Here is a 27,518-nt window from a genome sequence, read left to right on the forward strand (position 1 = left end):
CGGTGCCCTCTCATTGTTTTAAAAACATGTTGTGGAAGCAGCCTGGCCTAGGGGAAATAACATGGGCCTGGGAGTTAGGGGACCTGGGTTCCAATCCTGACTCTATCACTTGCCTGCTGTGTGACCTTGGGCACATTACTTAACTTTTCTGTGCTTCAATTTCTTCATCTATAAAATGGGGATTAAATACCTACATTATTATTATTAGTACTACTAATAATGGTATTTGTTAAGTGCTTACTATGTGCCAAGGACTATCTATCAGGGTAGATACAAGAAATTCAGGTCCCACAGGGGGCTCACAGTTTAAGTATGAGGGAGTACAGGTGCCCCATTTTGCAGATGAGGAAACTGAGACAGAGAAGTGACTTGCCCAAGGTCACAAGCAGGTAAATGGTGGAGCTAGGATCAGAACACAGATCCTCTGACTCCCAGGCTCAAGGTCTTACCATTAGTCCACATTAGCATCTGTTCTCCCTCCCCTTAGAGTGTGAACTCCAGGTGGGACAGGGTCTATACCATCCCAGTGCTTAGTATAAATCTTGGCACAGAGAAAATGCTCAATAAATACTCTCATTATTATTATTATTACTATTATTATAAAATGTTTTTGGCCAGTATTTCAGTGTTCCAACACTTCCTAGGAGAGAAGGGCCTGATGGATAGAGCAGGGAACTAGGAGTCAGAAAATCCGGGTCCTAATCCTGGCTCTACATTAGTCTGTGTGTGACCTTGGTTAAGTCACTTAATCTCTCTGAACTTCAGTTTCTCATTCATAAAATGGGGTTAAGACATTTGCCCTCCTTCCCTTTAAGATTATGAACGCCGTATGATGAGGCAGGGACTGTGTCTGATCTGCTTATCTTGCATCATTCCTAATACTTAGCAGAGTGCTTGGCACATAGCAAGCACTTAATAAATATCAAAACCAATTAATTTCAATTACGGTATTAACTTGGCAGCTTGGATATGCAGAAATGAATTGTTTTACTGCATTATAAGCAAGATAATTAAAGAAAGCCATAGAGACCAATTCTTCCCACCTCTTAGGCTCAGCGGAAAGAGCATGGGCTTCGGAGTCAGAGGTCATGGGTTCAAATCCTGGCTCTGCCAATTGTCAGCTGTGTGACTTGGGCAAGTCACTTAACCTCTATGCCTCAGTTACCTCATCTGTAAAATGGGGATTAAGTCTGTGAGCCCCACGTGGGACAACCTAATCACCTTGTATCCCCCTAGCGCTTAGAACAGTGCTTTGCACATAGTAAGTGCTTAATAAATGCCATTATTATTCATTATCTAACCTAATTCTTTTAGAAGTCAGTGGTCCCCAACCTTGAGCTCTTGTGAGGCCTAGACCTTCCAGGGTGGAAGACAGATCTGAAATTCACTCTGTGCATTCGTTCAATCAATAGTTAATCCTCCAAACACTCCCTCTATATGCCTACATCAATCCTCACCTCCAAAGGAAAAACAAAACTCCTACAGTCTATCTCTTTGGGCATCACAATTGACCTTGAAATCAAGATACTGGGAAAGAGCTGGGTGTGCAGTCTAGGAGATGGAAGGACATCTTAACCTGCTGCTTAGTTCAGAGAACAAGGGCTGAACTGCTCACAATACAATTACCTCTACCAGAGCATGATTTTTCAGTAGGCGATCTGGATGAAACCAGATGGGAAGAGAAGGAATATAATGCCATACTGTAACCATGAATTAGCCAAAACATGAAGGTACTGGGCCAGAATGCCTCAAGCAGAATCGAATTGTGCTTTTGGAACAGAATTACTAATATCGTATTTGTTAAGCATTTACTATCTGACAAGTACTGTCCTAAATCCTGGGGTAGACACAAGCTAATCAGGTTGGATACAGTCCCTTCCCACACAGGGCTCACAGTCTAAGTTGGAAAGAGGAGGATTTAATCCCCATTTTAGAGTTGAGGAAACTGAGGAACAAAGAAGTTACGTGACCTGCTCAAAGACACAGAGCAAGCAATGGGCAGAGCCAGAATTAGAACCAAGGTCCTTTGACTGCCCAGGCCTGTGCTCTTTCCACTAGAGGGAATTGGCTTTCAAGCACTCAGTCACTTTGCCTCTTCCTACCTCACCTCTCTACTGCTCTGTTACTACAACCCAGTTCACATACTTCATTCCTCTAATGCTAACCGTCTCACTCAGCCTTGATCTCATCTATCTTGCTGCCGACTTCTCGCCCACTTCCTGCCTCTGGCCTGGAATGCCCTCCCTCCTTATACCTGATAGACAATTACTCTCCCTCTATGCAAAGCTTTACTGAAGGCTCATCTCCTCCAAGAGGGCTTCCTTAACTAAGCCCTCCTTTCCTCTTCTCCCACTCCCTTCTGCGTCACCTTGACTTGCTCCCTTTATTCATCCCCCCTCCCAGCCCCCCTGCACTTATACACATATCTGTAATTTATTTATATTAATGTCTGTCCCCTCTAGATTGTAGGCAAGGAATATGTTCGTTTATTGATACTGTACTCTCCCAAGTGCTTAGTACAGTGCTTTCCACACAGCAAGCACTCAATAAATACAACTGAGTGAATGAACGAATGAAAAGTACTGCTACTGCCAACCAACTCTGGGCACTCTTTCCAATGTTTCTGAACTATCTTCCCTCAACCCTTTTTTTCCATGGAATTGACACAACACTTTTTGGGGGAACAGGAGGAAGGGGATTCAACAAATGCAGCTACAGGAGTTTTGCAGGATGATTATATAGAATAATATTAATAATGATTGTGATATTTGTTAAGGGCTTATTATGTACCATGCACTGTACTTAGTGCTGGGCTAGATACAAGATAATCAAGTACCACATGGGGCTCACATTCTAAGCAGAAAGAAAAACAGGTATTAAATACCCCTTCTGCAGTTGAGGGAACTGAGATACAGAGAAGTTAAGTGACTTGCCCAGGGTTACACAGCAGATTCATTCATTCATTCATTCAGTTGTATTTATTGAGTGCTTACTGTGTGCAGAGCACTGTACTAAGCGCTTGAAAAGTAGAAGTTGGCAACATATAGAGATGGTCCCTACCCAACAGCGGGCTCACAGTCTAGAGAAGCAGTGTGGCAGAGAGGATAGAGCACAACCTGGGCGTCAGAAGGTCATGGGTTCTAATGCCGCCACCTGTATGCTGTGTGACCTTGGGCAAGCCACTTCACTTCTCTTGGCCTGTTACCTCATCTGTAAAATGAGGATTAAGACTGTGAGCCCTACTTGGGACAGGGACCGTGTCCAACTCCATTTGCTTGTATCTACTCCAGTGTTTAGTACAGTGCCTTGCACATAGTAAGCACTTAACAAATACCAACAATGTTATTATTATTATTGGGCCCAGGTCCTCTAACTCCCAGGCCTGTGTTCTTTCCACTAGGCCATGCTGGTGAGGATTTTTCTCAGCACTAAAACAGTATTAAGGGAGGTGCTCGTTTCAAAAGGAAAATGCAGGAGAAGAGAAAAGCCAGACTTTTTTCTTCTCCATGTTTCCTGGGAAAATGTCCTACATCTCCAGGTAGCTTTACCACTTACCTATGAAGTACTACACGTGTCTAGCCAGGCCTCCTGTCCTCTCTCTATATGCATACATATTTACTCTCTCATATTCCCTCTCTCTCTTCCTCTCTCCCTCCTCACCTAAATGGCAAGGAGCCCGATTGGGTGAACAATCATATTTTCAAGGACACAGTGTGCAAATAATAATAATAATAATGATGGCATTTATTAAGCACTTACTATGTGCAAAGCACTGTTCTAAGCGCTGGGGAGGTTACAAGGTGATCAGGTTGTCCCACAAGGGGCTCACAGTCTTAATCCCCATTTTACAGATGAGGTAACTGAGGCACAGAGAAGTTAAGTGACTTGCCCAAAGTCACACAGCTGACAACTGGCAGAGCCAGGATTTGAACCCATGATCTCTGACTCCAAAGCCCGTGCTTTTCCCACTGAGCCACGTTGCTTTTGCAAATGTGCAAAAGATTCTCAGTGTAACACTTTCCATTCCTGCATATGAGTCAGAAAAAATGACAATGACATTATTGTTATTTCCATGGTTGATTAAAGAGGAGCAGAACAGTCCAATTGGCATAATTATGAACAACAGTCTGGAAGAAAAGTACTGTTTTGATTCTTGTGACCAGGAAAGAGACAAAGGAATTTGCTAATCCTCTCAATACTAAAGAGACCTTTAGCTGAGACACAAAAGCAAGAAAACAAACTGTGGTTCCAGTCACACCACATCTTGAGGCATGGAAAAGGAACAGAAACATTTGCAAAAATGTCAGAGAGCAGATTCAGAGTAAATCATTGTAGTCTCAGCCCAAACTGATAACCCTAATAACTGATGGAGGAGCTCAACTTTGAAAGACAGGGATATAAACTCAAAAATGAGCCACAGAGAAAGTGCCACTATTATGGATGTGGGAAGGAACTAAAGGCCACAAAAGATTTCCATGTGAAAATCCTGCCCAAGCCTTTAAGAACCCCAGTGGCACAGACCATAATAAGACCCAACCTAGATAAAGTGGAGGCAGGTAAGAGTCGATGAGATGATTTAATAGCTTCGTGCTCAGCCTCAAATATGAGTGTTCCTTACCAGAAAAAAAGCATATCCCATATTTGGCCAATAAGACCAGGAGACAGAATAAATTTTAGGCTCTCAGACTAATCTACAATGGCTAGAGAAGATCACATTAATTCAATCCAACAGTTTTTGTCCTTTGACACAATCTGTCATTAGACTGACCCCAAGTAAAGGATTCCTGTCTCCTAAGCTGTCTAGGGGAAATGCAATCAATCAATGGTATTTACTGAGTGTTTATTATGTGTTTATTAGCAGAGCACTGTACTAAGGGCTTGGGAGAGTATAATAGCAGAATTAGTGGACCCATTCCCCGTCCACTACGACCTTACAGCCTAGAGAGGGAGAAGAAATACTGGAGAAGGTGCTCTAAAATTTAAGAGATATCCTTTAGTGCTGAGGAGGATTTTGTTGTCAATATATTATTTTGAATTATTATTAATAATCCTGAATTGGGAGTGTGACTGGCCTGTCACCTGCCCTCTTCCCTGGATGGTATCTGCCACCAGTCACAACCCCAAGAGACAAGACCACGTCGAATGCCATCCTCCCAGCTCGGCTGATTCTGTTACCACTAATCGACTTGGCTAATGGGAAACTTGTCTCGCTTGGAAACTACTACCAAAGGGCCCACACATCAGAACCAGGATCCACAGTAGGTCCTCTTAATTAAAGCATCCCACTAGCCCCACATGTTGGGGCACATCATCCTGGCACAGTCCCCTTTTAGACTGTAAGCTCCCTGTAGGCAGAGAACATGTCTACCCACACTATTGCATTGTACTCTCCCAAGTGCTTAGTACAGTCCTCTGCACCCAGCAAGTTCTCTCAATAAATTCCACTGACTGATAATCCACTGATTGATGGTCACATTTGCAGTGAAGGCCTGTCCTTTTATATCCTAAAGAACCCCCCCTTTGCAAACAAACCTCCCACTCTGCTCATTTTAGTTCCCAGTTTATCTGAGAGACCTGCATGACAAGCAGGTTCCCCCTTTTTTTTTTTTTTGAGGATGGCATGCATGAACCCTTGAGGGAAAGTTTTTCCCTTCTGGAGATGCAGATAGTCCTGGTTCCTTCTGCTTTTGATGATGGTATGTGGGAACCCATGAAAAGAAATTTCTCCCTTGGCGGGGTTCAAAGAGTCAGTTTCTGAAGGTTCTTTCTGGGCACGTGCAGTTCCAAAGGTGATCAATGCAGGCTTAGTGTACAGTCTTGCTGCAATTTCTTATTCTGCAGCTGGCACACCATGAGCTCACTGCACCACTGGTAACATGGCCAAGTGGAAAGAGCATGGGGCTAGACGTCAGGAGATTCAGGTTCTAGTCCCAGCTCAGCGACTGGCCTGCTGTGTGGTCCTTTGCCAAGTACGTCAGTCAGTCATTCATACTTATTGAGTGCTTACTGTGTGCAGAGCACTGTACTAAGCTCTTGGGAGAGTACAATATAACAAAATAAAATACACATTCCCTGCCCACAGCAAGCTTACAGTCTAGAGGGGGAGAAAGACATCAATATAAATAAATTACAGTCACCTCTCATCTATAAGATCCCTGTTCTTTCAGCCTCTTAGATTGTAAGCCCCACAGGGGCAGGGACTGTGACTGATCTGATTGTATTTCATTGCCCCCAGCATTTAGCAAAGTTCTGGCACACTGTAAACACTTAATACCTCAACTGGATCAAAGCTGTACGGTCCCAATTTCCATTGGTTTAGAGAGACTGAGAAGGATCAACTTTTCTAGAGTAGCTCCACATACCACTGGTTCAGTGCTGGCTGCTGCCCATTGAAACTGTTTTTTGAGTGGGTTAGGGCTTTGGGGTGCATCAGTTCTCTCATTTGCACTTTAAGATCATTGTCACTGCTAAGAGATTGACCCAGCCCAAGTGGTGGAGATTACTAAGAGAATCGTATTCTTTAACGGCCATCCCCAAACACTTCTGTTATTTATCATCCATCAAACTCCAAGTTTACAGCTTCATTATTTATGTGGTTTCCTGCCTGCCTCTCAGCTGTTCTCCCGTTCTTGTCCCAACCCCCTGACCACTGCCCAGTTTCCCCAGATCTGCCATGCCAACTAACAATCAATCAGTGGAGCAGATTGACTAGAACCTACGTCTTTCTGACTTCCAGGCTTGTGCTCTATCCACTAGGCCGTGCTGCATCTCAAGCACATGAGTACTTTTCAGACCCTCATGGGACAATTTAGCGTATTCATTCACTCAACTGTATTTACTGAGCACTTACTGTGCGCAGAGCACTGTACTAAGCGCTTGGGAGAGTATAATACAACAATAAACAGACACATTCCCTGCCCACAATGAGCTTACAGTCTAGAGGGGGGAATATTGCCACACCACTGGGGCAGTGATGCACAAAGTTTTTCCTAATGGTCCGAAAGGGTTAAAGTTTCTCCTAAACAGCCTTACTGACTCCCAGAGAATAATTTTCATCCCTGGGAGACTGGGAGTCTTGATGATTAGTCATGTCGATGTAACTGGTTCCTAGGTAGATGTAGTTTTTTTATGGTATTTGTTCAGTGCTTGATAAGGGTAGATACAAGGTCCTATGTCCCACATGGGTCTCACAGTCTAAATCTCCATTTTACAGATGAGGCAACTGAGGCACAAAAAAGTGAAGTGACTTGTCAAAAGTCACACAGTAGACAAATGGCGGAGCCGGGATTAGAACCTCGGTCCTACTCACTCCCAGATCTTTTCCCTCTTGTATTCAGCCTGAGGCTTATCTTAACTGAACTAAACCAGGGGAAGAGCTTGAAACAGTTGACCACTTCTGTACCTATCCATAATTTAGTTATATTAATGTCTGTCTTCCCTCTCTAGACTGTAAGCTCCTTGTGGGCAGGGTACGTGTCTATCAATGCTGTTATAATGTACTCTTCCAAGCGCTTAGTACAGTGCTCTGCACAAAGTAAGCCCACAATAAATACAATTCATTAATTGACTTACTGATTGACTGGTTCCCCCGGTACTTCTACAGAGTATATCACTCTTTGCAATATCTCCTTCAATGCAGAGGTTCCCAGACATAAGAAAGAAAATCCTAACTGATAAGTATGAGAGAAGGTGCATCTAGTTTTGCCTTTATAATACCCCTAAATTCCTAGCTTCTCTTCTCAGTGTAACTAGAGGTCTCTTTGGGAACTCAGTGTTCAGTGCACCAGTGAGGAGCCAGAAGGAGCTGGGAGAAGCCGCGCCTGCTAACAAATCAGTGGGATTTCGCATTCTGAGAGGCCCTGCTTTGGGATACTGGGCATCAGAATGATTTTAAGTGGTTTAGGGGATTGAACACCACAGAGCATTAACCTTCAAAGTCCCAGGACTCATTCAGGCTGGGTCCACTCTTGCAAACATCTCCCCACAAACCTCTCAACTGACTACGCTGTTGCTGACACTCCTCTTTATTCCTCCCAATGGTTAGTCACGTTTCTACCATTTAAAAATTTTTTGCCTTTGATCACCCACTGGCTCTGTTGCTAGTTCTGTTTGGAGGTTACAGGTGGAATATTTTAGAGGCTGTCTCTAAAACACAGGGGAAATGCTCCTAAGGTGTTTACTGCTGCTGTAACAGGACCAAATGAACTCATCCCAATTAACACTGATCTACCACAGGGATTCGTTAAAAATGGGTCTATGATGCAGGCCTGTATTATGGAAAGCTATGGGTAATTTTCCCAAATGACTTTCCAGTGGGTGGGTGGCAGGAGGGAGCATTTCACTTCATGACAATGGACACACACAACATTTTGCCCACATTTTGTCCTTAGGGTCCAGGTGTTTGGCTCTGTTGAGCTGTTTCTCCTCACACTGCTCCATCCACCTACCCCTTAGTCCCCTTTGTAAAATAGTATCTTATATTTTTATAGCACTTTTACTTTCCCAAGGCTTTTCAATCAACAGTATTTAATGAATACCCTACTATGTGCATAGCACTGTACTAAGCGTTTTGGAGAGTACAACAGACTTGGTAGATTGACTTTCACATCAGTTACCTCATTTTATTCTCACAGCATCTCTCTGAAGTAGGGAGAGGCACGTATTAATAAGCTCCTTGTGGGCAGAAAACATGTCTACAAACTCTATTATACTGTACTCTCCCAAGTGCTTAGTGCAGTGCTTGTCACACAGTGAGAGCTCACTAAGCATGAGTGATTGATTGGAGAGGTTACATGTTTTGCTGAAGGTCACATGCTCGTGGGCAGGGAATGTGTCTGTTTTTTGTTAGAGTGTACTCTTCCAAGTGCTTAGTACAGTGCTTTGCACACAGTGAATATGATTGAATGAATGAATGAGCATAGCATCTGAGTGGCAGAGTTGGACTCTGGCCTCCTGATTCCCAGCTCCACGCTTTTTTCCACTAGGCATGTTGTTTCGTAAACACAAAAGAGGGGAAGATATGAAGAATGGGAGTGGGAAATAGGGGAGAGGATCCTGAGCCTGGAACTTCGCTATTGTCTTAAAACCCATCTGGGTGACAGGTGATGAATCACTTTGACATAAGGGTGACCCCTACGGGGTCTGCAGGTGTGGTTTGTTACACTGCAAGCATTTCGTTACACTGCCAGAGACAGAATCTTGGACTGGACATTGGTTCAATCATCTAATGGCTTTGCACATGGTCTTCCTGTTTACCATGAATTTGAACCTATTTCTCCCCAAAGGTGGATGTCACTGTATCTCCGAGTTTCTGGAAAGAAATATTAAAGTGTTCTGAGAAAATTTATTTTCATTTTGGCTAAGTAATTGAGAAGGTATTGAGAAGCAGCATGGCATAGTGGCTAGAGCCCGGGCCTGGGATTCAGAAGGTCATGGGTTCTGACCCCAGCTCCACCACTTGTTTGTTGTGTGACTGCGGGCAAATCACTTCACTTCTCTGGGCCTCAGTTATCTAATCAGGAAAATGGGGATTGAGACCGCGAGACCCACATGGGACGGAGACTAAGTCCAACTCTATTTGCTTGTATCCGCCCCAGAGTCTAGTACAGTGCCTGGAACAAAGTAAGCACTTAAATACCATTATTTTTATTATTATTATTATTGTTAAGGAAAAGAACCAAGAGGGTTCACAAATTATACTTTTGTGTCCAAGGCCCTGGCACCAAAGAGACCATTCCCAAAATGGAGAATGGCACTGGGCTTGTTGTGGGCAAGGAATGTGTCTGTTTATTGTTATACTATACTCTCCCAAGTGCTTAGTACAGTGTTTTGTACACAGTAAGCACTCAATAAATATGACTGAATAAGTGAATGGGCCATCTGCATCTAGAATCAGGTTTTAGCACTATAACTGTGAACACAGGTACCAGCTGGGATGGTATGCACTGTGCCATGGAAGAGCTGGCAGGAATCATGGAACCCTAGCCCCCAAAGGGAAAGAAATATGTAAAAGGGGGTAAGTGAGAGAGAAAGAGAAATAGAGAGACAAAGACAGAGAAGTGGAGGGGGGAGAAGGCCTGTGACCAGCTGTTAATTTACCTTGTGATAAAATAATGTCTTGTGAACTAGAAATGCATTCACTATATGATTATCAACGATAAGAACAAAATGCTGTTAATTAATTTAAAATGAAATGGTATCTCCTTTAAGAAAACTTTAAAAATTCTACCATCAGATTAGTCAATTAACCTTCAAGATACTCTGATATTTGTGGATAGCATTAACATTTCTAGAGTGAAAAGGACAGCTGGGCACCAGAAAGAAGAAAACAAATTTATTCTGGCTTCGGAGACTAGTTGTGGCTGCCTGCTGCCAAAGCAATTTTGAACTTCTAAATGATGTGAGACGCACAGGGTCAGTTGCCCATTGTAAAATGCCAGATGAGCCTCGCTCCAGTCATGGAGGCGTCAATCAATCAGTAGAATTGATTGAGCACTTACTGGATGCAGAGCATCATCATCACCATCACATCAACAATGGTTTTTATTAAGCGCTTACTATGGGCAGAGCACCGTACTAAGCGCTTGGGACAGTACAATACAATAGAGTTGGTAGAATGTTCCTTGCTAATAACGAACCTTTGGAACTGAGAGCTTAGTAGAGGAATCCATGACCATGCTAGGGGTTTGTGCAGTTCCACTTGCATTCTTTTGTCCCTTCCTATTGTGTTTCTGCTGGGGCAGTGAGTGCAACCAGACCAGCAGGAGGTTGTCAGGGTCGTCATCTTGGTAACCACTGTGATCCTCACCACCCACAAAAGTGAAATGTTTTCAGGATTCTTGTGGAGAGTGTCCACTATGAGAGAACCTCTATGTGGTCTCAAACAGAGAAACTCCTTAGCATTGGCTTTAAGGGATTTCAATCAGCTCTCCCACTCCTAACTAACCCCACTCCTCTCCCAGGATAACCCAGTCCTCACACTTTGCTCCTGTGACAGCAACCTACTTACTGTCCCTCAATCTCATCTCTCTCGCCACCAATCCTGCTCTCGCACCCTCTCTTGGGCCTGGAACTCCTTTGTCCTTCACACCCGACAAATCGCCGCTCTCCCTGAATTCAAATCCCAATCAAAATCATACTTCCTCCAAGAAGCCTTTCCTGACTAACCTCTCATCTCCTCACCTTTATTCTCCCTCCCTTCTGTGTCACCTATGCACTGGTCTGTACCGTTTTAAGCACTCAAACTCAAAATTATGGTATTTGTTAAGTGTTTACTATGTGCCAGGCACTATTACATGCACAGCAGTGGGTGGGGGTGAAGGATATCCATTCAATTGCATTTATTGAGCGCTTACTGTATGCAGAGCACCGTACAAAGAGCTTGGAAAGTACAATTCAGCAACAAAGAGAGACAACAAGCAGATTGGGTTGGACACAGTCCCTGTCCCACCTGAGGGTCACAGTCTTAATCCCCATTTTGCAGAAAAGGTAACTGAGGCTCAATGAAGTTAAGTGACTTGCAAAAGAGACTGAGAATAAACGGCCAGAGAGATAAGAGGAGAACCAGGAGAGGACAGAGTCTGTGAAGCCAAGGTTGGATAGTGTGTTGAGGAGAAGGGGGTGGTCCACAGTGTCGAAGGCAGCTGAGAGGTCGAGGAGGATTAGGATAAAGTAGGAGCCGTTGGATTTGGCAAGCAGGAGGTCATTGGTGACCTGTGAGAGGGCAGTTTCCATGGAATGTAGGGGACGGAAGCCAGATTGGAGGGGGTCGAGAAGAGAGTTGGCGTTGAGGAATTCGAGGCAGCGGTGTAGATGACTCGTTCAAGGAGTTTGGAAAGGAATGGTAGGAGGGAGATAGGGCAATAACTACAAGGGGAGGTGGGGTCAAGAGAGGGTTTTTTTAGGATGGGGGAGACGTGGGCATGTTTGAAGGCAGAGGGGAAGGAACCAGTGGAGAATGAGCGGTTGAAGATGGAAGTTAAGGAGGGGAGAAGGGATGGAGCGAGAGATTTCATAAGGTGAGAGGGAATGGGGTCAGAAGCACAGGTGGCCGGAGTAGCACTTGAGAGGAGGGAGGAGATCTCATCTGAGGCTACTGCTGGGAAGGATGGGAGAGTAGCGGAGAGGGTTGAGAGCCGGGGGGTTGGAGAAGGGGGAGGGGTGACTTCGGGGAGCTTAGACCTGATGGAGTTAATTTTACTAGTGAAGTAGGAGGCCAGATCGTTGGGGGTGAGGGAAGAAGGAGGGGGAGGAACGGGGGCCTGAGAAGGGAGTTAAATGTACGGAAGAGCTGACGAGGATGATGGGCATGGGTGTCAATAAGAGAGGAGAAATGGTTTTGTCTGGCAGAGGAGAGGGCAGAGTTAAGGCAGGAAAAGATGAACTTGAAGTGAACGAGATTGGCTTGGTGTTTAGACTTTCGCCAGCAGCATTCAGCAAGTTGAGCATAAGAGCGAAGGAGGCGGACAGTGGCAGTGATCCAGGGCTGTGGGTTAGTGGTACGAGAGTGGTGATGGGAAAGGGGAGCTAGGGAGTCGAGCTGAGTAGAGAGGGTAGAGTTGAGAGCAGTAATCTAATCATCAAGATTGGGTAGAGAGGAAAGGGAGGTGAGGTGGGGTGTGAGGCGCTCAGAAAGATGGGTGGGGTCGAGAGAGCAGAGGTCTCTGTGAGGTAGTAATATAGATTTACAGGGGAGAGGAGTGTGAGTGAGGAGGCAGGTGAGAAGGTTATGATCAGAGAGAGGGATATCAGAGTTGGTGAGGGTGGAGATAGTGCAGCAGTAGGAGACGATGAGGTCGAGGGTGTGACCAAGTTGGTGAGTGGGCGAGGTGGGGTGGAGCAGGAGGTTGGCAGCATCAAGGAGAGATAGAAGGCGGGTGGCAGAGGAGTCACCAGGGATATCCATGTGGATGTTGAAGTCTCCAACGTTGGCGGAGCCGGGATTTGAACCCATGACCTCTGATTCCAAAGTCCGGGCTCTTTCCGCCGAGCCACGCTGCTTCTGGTTGTTTCACTCCCAACCAGCTTGGGGGTGGGACTTTGGAAGGATGGGGTGAAGTGTGTAACACCTCCCCTTAGAATCAACCAACTAATCCATCAATTGTGTTTACTGAGTGCTTACTGTGTGCAGGGAACTGTATTAAGCACGTGGGAGAGTACAATATACTGGAGTTGGTAGACACAATTGTCACCCTCAAGGATCTTACACTCTAGTAAGGGAGACAGAAATTAAAATAAATTCCAGATAGGGGCCAAATTACAGAGCAGAGGAGCTATTTATTACTACTAGTTACTTCCCAGGAACATGAGCTGGGTGATTTTTTTTCCAGCGCCATGGAATTCAGTTAGGTGTCTGTCAAGCAGGGAAAGTACTTCTCCCCAGTTGTAAACCAAGAGAATTCCTTGCAGTTACCAGGTCACAGGGCATCATCTACCTGGCCATTTGAGTTAAAAAAAATGGAATTAAGAAGGAAAAGTAAAGATCTTTTCCTTTTTCAATCCTTCCTTTTAGTTAGGGAGATAGCTTTTTCCCAGGATAGTTAAGCCCCCAAATTTAACTAATTTTCTTTCTTCAGAAGGGCTAAAAAATGGCCCGAGGTAAGGACTTCTTGGAAACTAAAAAGCCACAGGTGCCAAGAACTAGAATTGGGAGCCACATTATCCTGCTATTACTGCTACTGTAGCAGAAAACCCTTAGAGGGGGCATATGGCACCCAACTTGGGCAGCCACTGATGTGGCCTTTAAGGATACTGGTCACTTGGGGGCAGAGGGAGGAGAGGGAGAGGGCAGAGAGTGAAATGAACCTGGGCACATAACAATGTAAAGAAAGATGTCTACATCACATTTTCCAGGGGTCCACCCAATTCCATCTCTAGGGGGATCTCCTATATTCCTCCACATTTGGTCCGGAGTCTTTGTGCGCCTTTGTGTTCCCCTCCTCTAAGGTCAGGAGTGCCACTTCCAAGTCACATGACCAATCTACAGAAACCAAGGCAAGGGAATCTCGGAGCTTAAAATAACAATACCAGATATAAAGGTGCCCAGTGCTGAGTCTGTATCAGATGAGGGGCTGACCAGCTGGAACCGGAACGAGTTGACCGCTTATACTCTACATGCTCTGCTGTGGCTCAGCAAGTCTGATAACCAATTAGAGGTTTATGCAAATCACTCACAATGAATATATATTTCCTGATAATGCTATTCATTCATTCATTCAATCGTATTTATTGAGTGCTTACTGTGTGCAGAGCACTGTATTAAGGGCTTGGGAAGTACAAGTTGGCAACATATAGAGATGGTCCCTACCCAACAGTGGGCTCACAGTCTAGAAGGGGGAGACAGAAAACAAAACAAAACATATTAACAAAATAAAATAAGTAGAATAAATATGTACAAGTAAAATAAATAGAGTATTAAATACATACAAACATATATACATATATACAGGTGCTGTGGGGAAGGGAAGGAGGTAAGGCGGGGGGGGGATTTAGAGGGGGAGGACGGGAAGAGGAAGGAGGGGGCGTCCCACAAAGTTCTCTCTCTTGCCTTCTCTCTTTCCAAAACTACACTGACCTTAATATAAAGATTTAAGACCGATGGAAAAGTAATTTATTTGGCATTATGGTCTTTAGTAATTTACTCACGGCAGAGAAATTTCAGAATTGTCGCTGGAGTTGCTCTAAATATTACACCAAGTTCAAGACTTTTAGGCTTAAAGACCTGATTAAGGCTCCACTGTTCATCTTTCAAAAGTTAGGAAATGCGCTGCTGTCAACTTAAATTTCCTCCTGGTTCAAAAGGCAGTCTCTGATGATGTGCTCGCCACTAGAGACTTTCCTAATGGCAACAGGGTGTTGTGGAAAGAGCCCAGGTTGGAGACTTGGAAACTTGGGTTCTACTCCCAGCTCTGCCACTGCCCTACTGTATGACCTTGGACAAGTCACTTAACCTCTGTATGCCTCAGTGCTGATTTTCCGTGTCTCTGTAAAGAGGAGATGTTGTGAGGACCAAAGTGAGATAAATGATGTGAAAGTGCTTTGGGAATAAAAGTGTTATATGAAAAAGAAAACAAAACACCAAGGTAGGATTATCTGTTAGACTGTAAATTCCCTGAGGGTTGTGCGCACTTGGAGAAGCAGAGTGGCTCAGTGGAAAGAGCACAGACTTTAGAGTCAGAGGTCAGGGGTTCAAATCCTGGCTCCACCAATTTTCAGCTGTAGGACTTTGGGCAAGTCACTTAACTTCTCTGTGTCTCAGTTACCTCATCTGTAAAATGGGGATTAAGACTGTGAGCCCCCTGTGGGACAACCTGATCACCTTGTAACCTCCCCAGTGCTTAGAACAGTGTTTTGCACATAGTAAGCACTTAATAAATGCTATCATTATTATTATTATTATTAATTCTATTGTACGCTCCCAAGTTCTTAGTATAGTTCTCTGAAATAAGCAGGCACCTAATACTAATGATTGACAAGTTGATATTACTGTTCATATCCAATCCGTCATAAAAGACTGCCGGTCTCACCTTCACAACATCTCCAAGATCTGCCCTTTCTTCTCCATCCAAACCGCTACTATGTTAGTACAATCACTCATCCTATCCCAACTGGATTACTGCATCAGCATCCTTTATGACCTCCCAACTTCCTGTCTCTCCCCACTTCAGTCTACACTTCACTCTGCTGCCCAGATTATCATTCTACAGAAACATTCTGGGCATGTCACCCCCCTCCTCAAAAATCTCCAGTGGTTGTCTATCAATCCCCTCAAGGCCCTACTGAGAGCTCATCTCCTCCAGGAGGCCTTCCCAGACTGAGCCCCTTCCTTCCTCTCCCCCTCGTCCCCGTCTCCATCCCCCCCATCTTACCTCCTTCCCTTCCCCACAGCACCTGTATATATGTATATATGTTTGTACATATTTATTACTCTATTTATTTATTTATTTTACTTGTACCTATCTATTCTATTTATTTTATTTTGTTAGTATGTTTGGTTTTGTTCTCTGTCTCCCCCTTCTAGACTGTGAGCCCACTGTTGGGTAGGGACTGTCTCTATATGTTGCCAGCTTGTACTTCCCAAGCACTTAGTACACTGCTCTGCACACAGTAAGCGCTCAATATGATTGATTGATTGATATGAAGCAAAAACTCCTCACTATTGGCTTCAAAGCTCCTCATCACCTTGCCCCCACCTACCTCACCTCCCTCCTTCTACATCCCATCCTGCACACTCTGCTCCTCTGGTGCTAACCTTCTCACTGTGCCTCGTGGTCGACCCCAGGATCACATTCTACCTCTGGCCGGGAACACCCTCCCTCCTCAAATCCGCCAATCACACTTCCCCACCTTCAAAGACCAACTGAAGGCCCACCTCCTCCAGGAGGCCTTCCTAAGCCCCCCTTTTCCTCAGCTCCCCCTCCCCTTCCCATCGCCCTGACTCGCTCCTTTTACTCTACCCCCCCTCCCCGCCCCACAACACTTGGGGGGTAGAGTATTCTATTTATTTATACTAATGCCGGTTTACTTGTTTTGATGTGTATATATCTCTAATTCTGTTTATTTATATTGATGCCTGTTTACGTATTTAGATGTCTGTCTCCCCCCTTCTAGACTGTAAGCTCATTGTGGGCAGGGATTGTCTCTATTGCTGCATTGTACTTTCCACGCGTTTAGTACAGTGCTCTGCACACCGTAAGCGCTCAATAAATATGACTGAATGAAAGAATGAATGATCAAACAGGGCAGAGAGCTGCTCACATTAGCTCTTTGGTGTGTAGGTGGAGACAATGGAGTGAGGGTCAAGGACATCAAGGTTCTAAGAGTTCCAGAGCTTAGTACAGTGCACAGTAAGCTCTTAATATATATGATTGATTCCAGGGAAGCGCCACCTCCCTCAGCGAGAAGCAGCGTGGCTCAGTGGAAAGAGCATGGGCTTGGGAGTCAGAGGTCATGGGTTCTAATCCCAGCTCTGCGGCTTGCCAGCTGTGTGACTTTGGGCAAGTCACTCAACTTCTCTGTGCCTCAGTTACCTCATCTGTAGAAAATGGGGATTGACGGTAAGTCCAACGTGGGTCAACCTGATCACCTTTTATCCCCCCCCCCGTGCTTAGAACAGTGCTTTGCACCTATTAAGCGCTTAACAAATGCCATTATTCTTATTATTATTATTACTAACCTTCCCCCATTTGCTAGCCTGGCTCCAGCTCCAAGACTAGCTACTCCAAGTACATTTTCCCCTTCTTTTTCCTCTTTGCTGGGGAGACTGTCATACTGGGTGAAGGCCTGGCAGTGGGTTGCACTGGTAACTTAGGGCCAGGGCCACCTGGTGGATCCCCAATTCCTTGACCAACCTCTCCCTGGAAGCTCCTGGGGAAAACACTTGCAGTATGGCTGGAATGCCATTCAATCAGTGGTGTTTATTGAGTGCTTACTGTGTGCGGAGCACTGTAGTAAATGCTTGGGCGAGTACAATACAGCAGAATTAGCAGACAAGTTCCCTGCCCATATTGAGCTTACAGTCTAGCGTGGGAGACAGCTAACGTCCCCTACCTGTGGCTCAGGGGCAGGTAAAAACTTCTCATTTTTGAGTCTGGGGGCAAAAGAGGTGGTGGGATCCCCCAAGGGTGGGATACTCTAAGGCACCAGGAGAGGTACGGCTCCCACCCCCGCGATTAGAAGGCCCCGTTTGTGGCGACAGAATAGATACTTCCCCTCCTTCTCCTGTCCCATTGTGAGATTGCCTTCTACAGCAAAGGCCCCGGCCGGGGTCCAAAGTAATGAACCAAAGGCTCTCCCTCCTGGATCTGGCTTTATGTCTGTAGCAAGGAGGCAGGCCACGCCTGGCAGACCAGAGCCTGGCAAAGAAAGCTGTGATCCAGAGGAAAGACCATGGTGTAGGGACTCAGGAGATGTGAGTTCTAGACTAACTCTGCCACCTGCCTGCTTGGGCACATCACTTTAACCATTCTGGGCCTCTTAGTCCTTATCTATACATTGGAGATAGTAGCACCTGCCTCTCCCTACCTCACAGGAATGTCATGAGGACAAAACAACGAAAGTGCCTTGGGAAAAAAAAAAAAGGAACCATCTTCAGTACAAGATACTCTGACTAAAGAACAACATAGAGGAATACCACCACATAACAATGGGGTAAGTATTCTGAATATCTGCTCCTTCAAAACTGCCAATGAACACATATGCCCTGGCATCTCCACTTTCCTACCATTTCACTCCCACTGCTCTGACTTAGTGTGGTAATTTTATTACCGGGTCATTATACTATGAAATTAAAATGGCAAAACAATTTAAATGCCTGTCTCAAAAAGACTCAGTTAGGAGGCAATTACTAGTGAAATTACAAGGGCAAAAAAAGTGAAATGCCAGTCTGCCAGGCTCAGTTAGGATGCCATTAAAATGCCTCTATTGCAGCCTCTCCCAGCAAAGCATGACGTTACATATTCCCGGGAATGCAGATTTGTTTAATCAAAGCCAGCTACATTTATGGATGGACGGAAATAATGTGTGCCCCAATTGTTGCACAGCTTTATTTACACTTGTGGAATATCACTGGGGCATGTAATATCATTAGGTTTTGCGGGATCCACTGACAATACGGCCCCAGAGGCTCTGATGCTTTGATATGACTTGCAGAAGACAAGAACGTAGTACTGGGTCACCTCAGATTTTTCTCGGGGTGGGTAAGACTCTTTTATTACCCAATTTTGAATTTAACACTATTTCAACAGAGATGAAGGCTGTTTACATGGAGAGAAAAATCAGAGGTATTCATTTTACTCTTCAAGCCGGGGTATGAGATTGCTGGATAAGTGTTTAAGGACTCTTCGTTCCCCACTCTTATGATGCTCTGCCAAAACATTTGTATTTACATAATTAGGACAAATATTTTCCCAAATTGCTGTGCGATGGGAAACTCACTTCATGAGGAAGAAAATATACTTCCATATAGGAATTTGCAATGCAATTTTCTCTTAGAAAAAATAACAAAAGCTTTATGGGGAGGATAATGATACAGGTATGCCCAAATGGTCATAGTTTGAGGCTCAGGACTGAATAATAATTATAATGATAATACTGACGGTACTTTTAAGCTCTTACTACTTACTAGCACTGTTCTAAGGACTAGGGTAGATACAAGTTAATCAGGTTGGACAGGTGGACATGAGCCCACATGGGGCTCACACTCTTAATCCCCATTTTACAGATGAGGTAACTGAGGCACAGAGAAGCGAAGGTCAAACAGCAGACAAGTGGCGAAGCTGGGATCAGAACCCAGGTCCTTCCAACTCCCAGGCCTGTGCTTCGTTCACTAAGCCATGCTGCTTCTCCTGTTCTCCAGGCACCTCCTGGATGGGTGCTGAAGGGAGGCCAGCATTTCTGCAAACACAGAAATTCCACATCTGCCCCCCACAATCCATTTTCCTCACAGCTTCAATCTTTTTTCCCTTTCCTTAACTAGAATAACAATTAGGGAAAACAGAAAGTGATCCAATACAAATATATGCACGCGTTTTTCTTTCAATCCCTTGCTCAGCCCATATATTGGCTGTCTTTTCTTAAAGGATCCAGTCATTCGATTTAATTATACACACACAAGGGATACCTCCATACACAGAAGGGCGCCCAATAGTGACTTGATTTCTTGTTATTGACTGAAACCTTTCTTAACCCTGTTGCTATTTCTACAAGTCGCTTCAGTTAATAACCCATATCTGAAATATAGTTTTGTGGGTACCTAGATCTCACATGTAAACATCAAATGCAGAAACATTTTCCGTAGTCATAAAGAAAACCTAAATCATTTTAAGACAAGACTCATTTAATGGGTGGTTTTTTTTTGGTTGGCAGATATAAACTTCAACAGTGACATGAATTCTCCCTGTGCCTTGATCTCATCTATCTCAACACTGACCCCTCGCCCAAGTCCTGCCTCTGGCCCAAAACACCCTCCCTCCTCCAATCTGACAATTACTCTCCCCCACTTCAAGGCCATAAAGCCTTACTGAAGGCACATCCCCTACAACAGGCCTTCCCTGACTAAGCCCCCCTTTCCTCTTTTCCCACTCCTTTCTGCATCACCCTGACTTGCTCCCAACCCCACAGCACTTATGCCCATATCTGCAATTGATCTATTTACATTAATGTCTGTCTCCCTACCTCTGGACTGTAGGCTCATTATGGGCAGGGAATGTGTCTGCTTATTGTTGTATTGTACTCTCCCAAGCACTTAATACAGTGCTCTGCACACAGTAAGCAATCAATAAATAAGTTTGAATGAATGAATTCATATGTAGTGTTGCACTGTACTTTAAGTGAGGCAAAGATTTACTTCATTTAGATCTTTTTATAATTATTATGGTATTTGTTAAGTGCTCACTGTATGTCATGCACTGCTCTGAGTGCTGGGGTAGATATAAGCTAATCAGGTCAGAAACAGTTCCTGTCCCATATGGGCTCATATGTTAAGTTCTTTCACTAGACTAAAAATCATTAACTGTGTTTAAAGCCCAGAGCTCTCTCCTGGCAGGAGATTCTGAAGGTGTTTCTCAGGAGACTACTTAAAAAACCCCAGAAATAATTAAAACTTTCTTTAAAATGGAACTATCAAATACTCCCATTATAGTTATGAATCCAAGATCCTATTCAATTTTTTAATTAAATGAAGAAAATGATTGTGGTACTTGTTAAGTTCTTACTATGGTCCAAGTCCTGTAGTAAATGCTGGGGTAGATACAATATATGAAGGTTGGATACAGTCCCTGTACCACACAGGGATCATAGGAGAACAGGGAGAATGGGTACTGAATATCCATTTTGCAGATGAGGGAATGGAGACACGGAGGAATAATGTTACACAGCAGGTAAGCGGCAGTGCTGAGATTAAGACCCAGGTCCTCTGACTCCTGGACCTGTGCTTTCTCTACTAAGCCATGCCGCTCCTCTACTTTCTACTTATTTCTATTCAATCTCCATGAATTCATGGGTCTCCCTGAACATTTCCAGACCTCCCACCCAATACTGAAATAAAGTCAGAACTCACCTAGCCATCCGGAGCCAGAATTTGGAATGCACATGTCCGTCTCGGCACTTGGCAACACAAAGCCAACAACAAACACCTCCACCCCGTCCGCCATGAGAGCCATCCCGAGGACAAAGAACAAGGCCCACTGGAAGCGACCATGGCCACATTCTTGGATGATCAACTCGTACTGCTGGGCTAATTCTTCCTCATCCGCTTTTCTTTCTGTCTCCAGGTCCTGCCGGTCCTTGAACTCATCTCGCCCGGGCTGTCCTATGGCCATGAGGCCATCCTTCCCCTGGTTCACGTTGGGAATACCTTGATACTCCCCCTCGTAGATCTCATCGTCTTCATCGTGCCCCTCGGTGGCTTCACTCGAGCCCTCGTCATCATTGGCGTCTCGACTGTAGGCTTCTCCTTGGACGTAGTAGTCGTCGTCGTCGTCTTCGTCCTGGAAGCGGTTGTAGGACCTCTGGGTGTACCCATCCTGGGCTCGGTCTACTGCTTTGTTCACCTTTTTGACCGCCTGCCTCTTGACTTCCTTGGCGATGTCTTTAGCTCCTTTCACTAATGAAGTCCTGTCTTTGTAAGGATCTTCCATCTTGGACTAACGCTTGGTGGCTGGTCAAATGTCAGTTGGCGTCTGGGTCTGGGTGGAAGGTGATCTGACTCGGGCTCGAGGTTACTTATAGGATCTTCAGTACATAGTCCACCTTCAAGTCAGAGAGGGGACTGCGAGAAAAAGAAAGCAAGCCAACATATTATTTAATTTAGTACAGAAATTCTCTGTTTTATCGCTCTTCTTCAAATTTTCTTTTATGATGAGACTATTGAATTGTCATCTACAAGCTCTCTCCCTTCAAGGTAACCAGCATACTTTTCCTTAGCCTAAGCACTTCTGACTCCGAGACTGATGAACAGAATGAATAATTTCAATTTAAGTTTAAATAAGGACTACCTGTTTAGTATAGATAATGGCATCACCAGGGTGTCAGTGCAAAGCATGTTTTCTGCCGAATAGGATGTGAAAGATAACATTTTGAAAATTACTTGATCCTACTTTTACATCTATTATCAACACATATTTACAATGTTCTTTGATCATGCAATTATTTGTTTTCAGCTTTGTAATAGAGTTATAAAGCTTTGGTCAAAATTTGTGGATCTTGGGAATGCCTTAATGTGCTTTACACTATGTCTACACTACACCTTCATTTAACCCTCCTTCACTGACCATCCTAATCTCTAGTATCCAATTAAAAAAATTCATTGGAGTCCCTGTAGTAACCCCTGAGTATTAGAGGGATAATGTGAATGGAGAGGGAATGTTGTGTTGTTGCTGTTTAAATCTCTTATGCAGATTAAATAACCTGCAGAAGGGACTGAAATGTGCTAGGAAATTCAAGAAAAACACAGTTTGAAGCAAACAAAGGGACTGGAATTTTTATTTTAATAACCGAAAAGACAAAGCATGAAGTGCTGGGAGGCTCTGAGGGCCAAGTCCGGAGCGGCTGTAGAGTCTGAGCAGCTGGTTTCAGAAGTGCCAGGCTGAATCCTGGCCTAAGGTACCACACATGAAACCCTGGATATGATGCCCAGAGCCAACTATTCTAAACTTGCGTGTGTCATCTGGGGAAGAAATCTCAGTATCCATAACCAAATCCCTGAGCCAACTACTTCTGGCAGTGATCAAAACAGTAAACTGAAAAATACCATAGTTACTTCCTACTTTTTCCAGTTCACACCCAACGCAAAACGTTCTCTTTAAATTAGTCCCCAAATCCACAAAGTAAATCAGGATGATGCAAATGATTTTTTTTAAAATGTTGATAAAAATCACGTTTTCCTATATTTACATGGACAAATGAGATGATCCATTATTATTATTGTTGACTATCTACTGGGCATCCACAGTGTGTACAATATAAAGCAATATAATCCTCTTCCTGAAGGATTTACAGTAGACTCTGTGAGAAGACCCGGGTCCTCTCTTTAAATAACTGGAACTAAAGTGCACGCATTTATGCAAAATATGCCAAGTGCAAGCTTTAAAATATAATTTATAATGCAATTTAGGCACTGGTCACATCCTGAGACAAAAAGCGCACCATAAAAATCATTACGAAAGAAACAAAGGGAAATGATTGTAAAAACAAAAATTAAATAAACCACAGTATTTCATTTTTAACAGGAAAGGCAATATGCTTTTAGGCACTAAAAGCTTTTTTCTCTGGATTTTCCTAATAAATCTTAAAAACATTCACTGCATTTAGCTTCTTTTCCCCTCCAACCACAAATCATCTTGTGTAGGATTAAACACTGAGAAAGGGCTTCGCTGCTGGTCTCATAATTCTTACCCACAAAGACTGATGGGATATGTGAGGAAAATGGATAAGTTTGATACCCAAACAACTGCTTGTATGAGAAACATAAGGAAAGCCACACTGAACCCTAGTAGGTGGGAAGAATGATTTACAAATGTAGTGAAGTTAGTTTCAAACCCAATAAACTAGTGATAGACTGTCTTCAGGCCTCCAGGCCTGGTGGGACAAATTGGAGAGAGCGGCTATCCTTGAGTAAAGACTTTATGAGATTTAAGCTACCACAAGGCAGGCTTGAAAAAAGCCACGTGTGGGACTAATCCATTAGAACAGCAAAGAACTAGATTTACTTGAAAGGTTCCATTGTAGATTGGAGCATTTTGTGACATGACACATTAATCAGGTGAAATTCTTCAAGACAGTCCAATAAATGAGTTGTTTATATCGACTCCTAATTGATCGCCCTTTACGATACTGGCTAAGTGCTTACTGTGCGCCAGGCACTGCACTAAGTGCTGGGGTAGATAGTAATAGTAGTATTTGTTGAGCACTTACTATGTGCCAAGCGCCGTTCTAGGCACTAGGGTAGATACAAGGTAGTCAGATTGCCCCATGTGGGGCTCACGGTCTTGGTCCCCATTTTACAGATGAGGTAACTGAGGCACAATGGAAGTTAAGTGATTTGCCCAAAGTCACTCAGCTGATAAGTGGCAGAATTGGGATTAGAACCCCCTACCTCTGACACCCAAGCCTGTGTTCTTTCCACTAAGCAATGCTGCTTCTCATGTTAAGACAAGACAAACATAAGCCAACGGGAAAAGTGTAAAAATTACATCCACCATTTCTAAAGCAGGTCCCTTGAGAATGTTTGAGAACTATAAAACAACTGAAAATGTTCCCCTGAACTTGTTAAAACAACAAAGTCAAAGCATTAGCTAACAATTTCCTTTTAGTTTTACCTGTAAGTAGCATACTAAAACTTGACATGCTATTGCAACTCTGAAAATTAGCATGAGTTTACAAGGCCTGAAAGAAAAATCACCATGACTGCAAGCATTTCAACCTTTATCTGGAATCACTGCATCAAATACTACACAATTTAAGGTTACTGGATCTGATGCCGGTGAGGAAACTATAAAAAATACTGTTTGGTGTAATGATTTATATTTCCTTTTAGGATGCATCATCAACAGAAGTGTAGTGAGAGTTAATGCATACACCTGATTTATATATTTATAAGCTCGACTGCAGCAGAAGGCTAGTGGGCTGATCCAAGGTAACCGAATTGGACACAGTCCCTGTCCCACATAGGGCTCACAGTGTTAATATCCATTTTACAGGTGAGGTAACTGAGGCACAGAGAAGCTGTGACTTGCCTAGGGTCATACAACAGACAACAGGAGTCGGAACTGGAACCCAGGGCCTCTGACTGCTAGGCCTGTGCTCTTTCCACTAGACCACTTTTGAAGTTGCCCTATTTTGTGACCAGGGGGTGGGGCTAGAAAAGTAGGAGATGGGACTTTCCTCTGGGGCTGATTCTTTTATGGGCCACCACAGCTTCCCCGACAGAGGAGGAGTGGGACGAAAGCCCCAAGCTGCAGCCATCCTGGCTCCTCGGGGCGTGGGGCTACAGAGGGTGGGTGAAGAGGTCACTGCCAGAGGGTGGGAGCAGGGGGTCTCCCAGCAGGGCACAGAGAGCTGCCGCCGCTGCCTCACTCATGTCATAACCTCCCCCCCATACTCAGAATGCCGAAAAAACAGAGCAGCCACGTCCAAATAATAATAATGGTATTTGTCAAGCGTTTACTCTGTGTCAAGTACTGTTCTAAGTGCTGGGGTAGATACAAGGTAATCAGGTTGGACACAGTTCCTGCCCCACAAGGGGTTCACCATTTAAACTTCCATTTTACCGATGAGGGAACTGAGGCTCAGAGAGGAAAAGCGACTTGCCCAAGGTCGCACAGCAGACAGGTGGCAGAGCAGGGATTAGAACCAGGTCCTTTTGATTCCCAGGACCGTGCTCTACCCGTTAGGCCATGCTTCTGTGTCCTCGCTTCTTCGGTGGGGGGGGGGGGATCATGACCACCTGGGACATTTCCCTCCATATCCGCCGGACTCCAGGGGACAGAGAGGGGGTTGAGGGGGGATCCTGGAGGGATGGGTCGGGGTGGGGGTGGGGGGGGCGACAGGTGTGGTTCCCCTGGAGCAGGTTTGGGGGCCATTCCAGGCTGGGGTCTGAATGAATCATGTGAGGGGCGGATGGCAACCTTAGAGCACACGGTGCCATGTTGGGTCGTCATTCCAGCGCTTAGAACAATCCTCCAGCTCTTGGAACAGTGCTTTGCACATAGTAAGCACTTAACAAATACCATCATTATTATTATTCAACCCCTTCTACTAGTAATAATAATAATAATGATGGCATTTATAAGTGCTTACTATGTGCGAAGCACTGGTTCAAAGCGCTGGGGGGGATACAAGGTGCTCAGGTTGTCCCACGGGGGGCTCACACTCTTAATCCCCATTTTACAGATGAGGGAACTGAGGCTCAGAGAAGTTAAGTGACTTACCCAAGGTCACACAGCAGACATGTGGAGGAGCCGGCATTAGAACCCATGACCTCTCACGCCCAAGCCCGTGCTCTTTCCACTGAGCCACGCTGATTAGTAGATTTGAAAGGAGGCCTGGATGCACATTCCAAACAAATGGCACTTTTCCAATTCCCCCACCCCCGTCTCGAGCCCCTTGTAAATAATGCAAGATGAAGGCTCTATTTAAGCCCACAGGCACATGTGGAAAGGACCTCACCATCAGTACTTTGAAAAATTTTATTTCAAAAACAGGGTAAGCCCCATTTAAGCCCACCTTGGACATTTTCACTAACTTTTAATAAAGAACTTAATTTTAGAAAAGAGAAGCACTTAATGCATTACAATAAAACCAGTTCTTCAAAGAGGAAAGTTGATCAGAGGGCATCAAGGAGAAAGGAGGGACAAAAGATGGGGTAAACGCTTAGTACAGTGCTCTGCACACAGTAAGCGCTCAATAAATACGATTGAATGAATGAACGGAGTGCTACAGCCTGGGAAATACAATAGAAGGGGGTTTTTCTAATTTATTGACTAGTTGATCTGGAACAAAGGCTTAGAGGTCATTTGGTCGATCCTCCTACCTCTGTTGAAAGCAATCCTGTCCTGTCTCAGAAAGATGGCATTTTAAAAAAAGGGTCTAGGCCTGGAGGAGAATTCTAGAGGTGGGGATGCAATCCCTAAATAAGACCGTGATTTCTGTTTATGCATCATCCATCCTTCAGTAGTGATCCTTTACTATAATCTGGCTTGGTAAATCACTGTAGCACATTCTGCTATGGATATCTTAGCCAAAAAAAGCAAACCTTTATTTTAATTGATTTTTACTGGTTGACTATGCAGTTATAGAAGATCACTGTATTTCAAAGAAATTTACCCATAGGATTACACTGTTTATTAGCTAGGATAATTTGTTGTATATTGGAACTTAATTCTTCTAAAATATCAATTCTTATTTAGACTTTTACGGCCTCTAAGAATAATTAACTTGTAAAAGTGTCATCCTATACTTTTCTATTCACAGCATTCTGTTCCTTAATTTTGAAGTACTTGAATCCCCCAAATACTTGCGATGAAAAGGTATTTCACTGTCTGAGGTTTCAGATATAAAGTAAGCTCTAATTAAGCCCACTTGGGACATTTTTACTAACTTTCAATAAAGAATTTAATTTTAGAAAATACAAGTGCTTAAGCCTGGGACAATGAAATATATATTATATATACATACACCTGCACATATGCACACCCTCATATACACATCCACATATGCATATCTACACATGCACATCTACAGATGCACACCCACTCATGCACACCCACATATACACATACGTAAATATACATATATTCATGCACACATGCATATGCACAGATACACATGCACAGATATAGTCACACACGCACATGCATATATGCACACATACACATATATACATATAAAGGTGCACATATACAGGTGCACATCTACACATGCATACCCATATGCACAGGTACACATGCACACACATGCACACACGCATGTGCTCATATATATCCACTAATATCCATACACGTATACACGTCCACATATGCACG

The 27,518-nt window shown here is 44.1% G+C and overlaps 1 protein-coding gene across 1 annotated transcript in view; it reads right to left on the reverse strand.

The window, feature by feature from the left end:
- The window catches only part of SV2C (synaptic vesicle glycoprotein 2C), a 125,732-nt gene that overhangs the window by 70,147 nt on the left and 28,067 nt on the right, over nucleotides 1-27,518 (reverse strand). Inside the window, exon 2 of the mRNA XM_038765697.1 lies at nucleotides 21,056-21,766. Within this exon, the coding sequence (XP_038621625.1) occupies nucleotides 21,056-21,635 (580 nt within the window). The 5' untranslated portion in view covers nucleotides 21,636-21,766. The remainder of the gene's footprint in view (nucleotides 1-21,055; nucleotides 21,767-27,518) is intronic.

The sequence above is a fragment of the Tachyglossus aculeatus genome, chromosome 23 (assembly GCF_015852505.1).
Source record: "Tachyglossus aculeatus isolate mTacAcu1 chromosome 23, mTacAcu1.pri, whole genome shotgun sequence".
Lineage (NCBI taxonomy): Eukaryota > Metazoa > Chordata > Mammalia > Monotremata > Tachyglossidae > Tachyglossus > Tachyglossus aculeatus.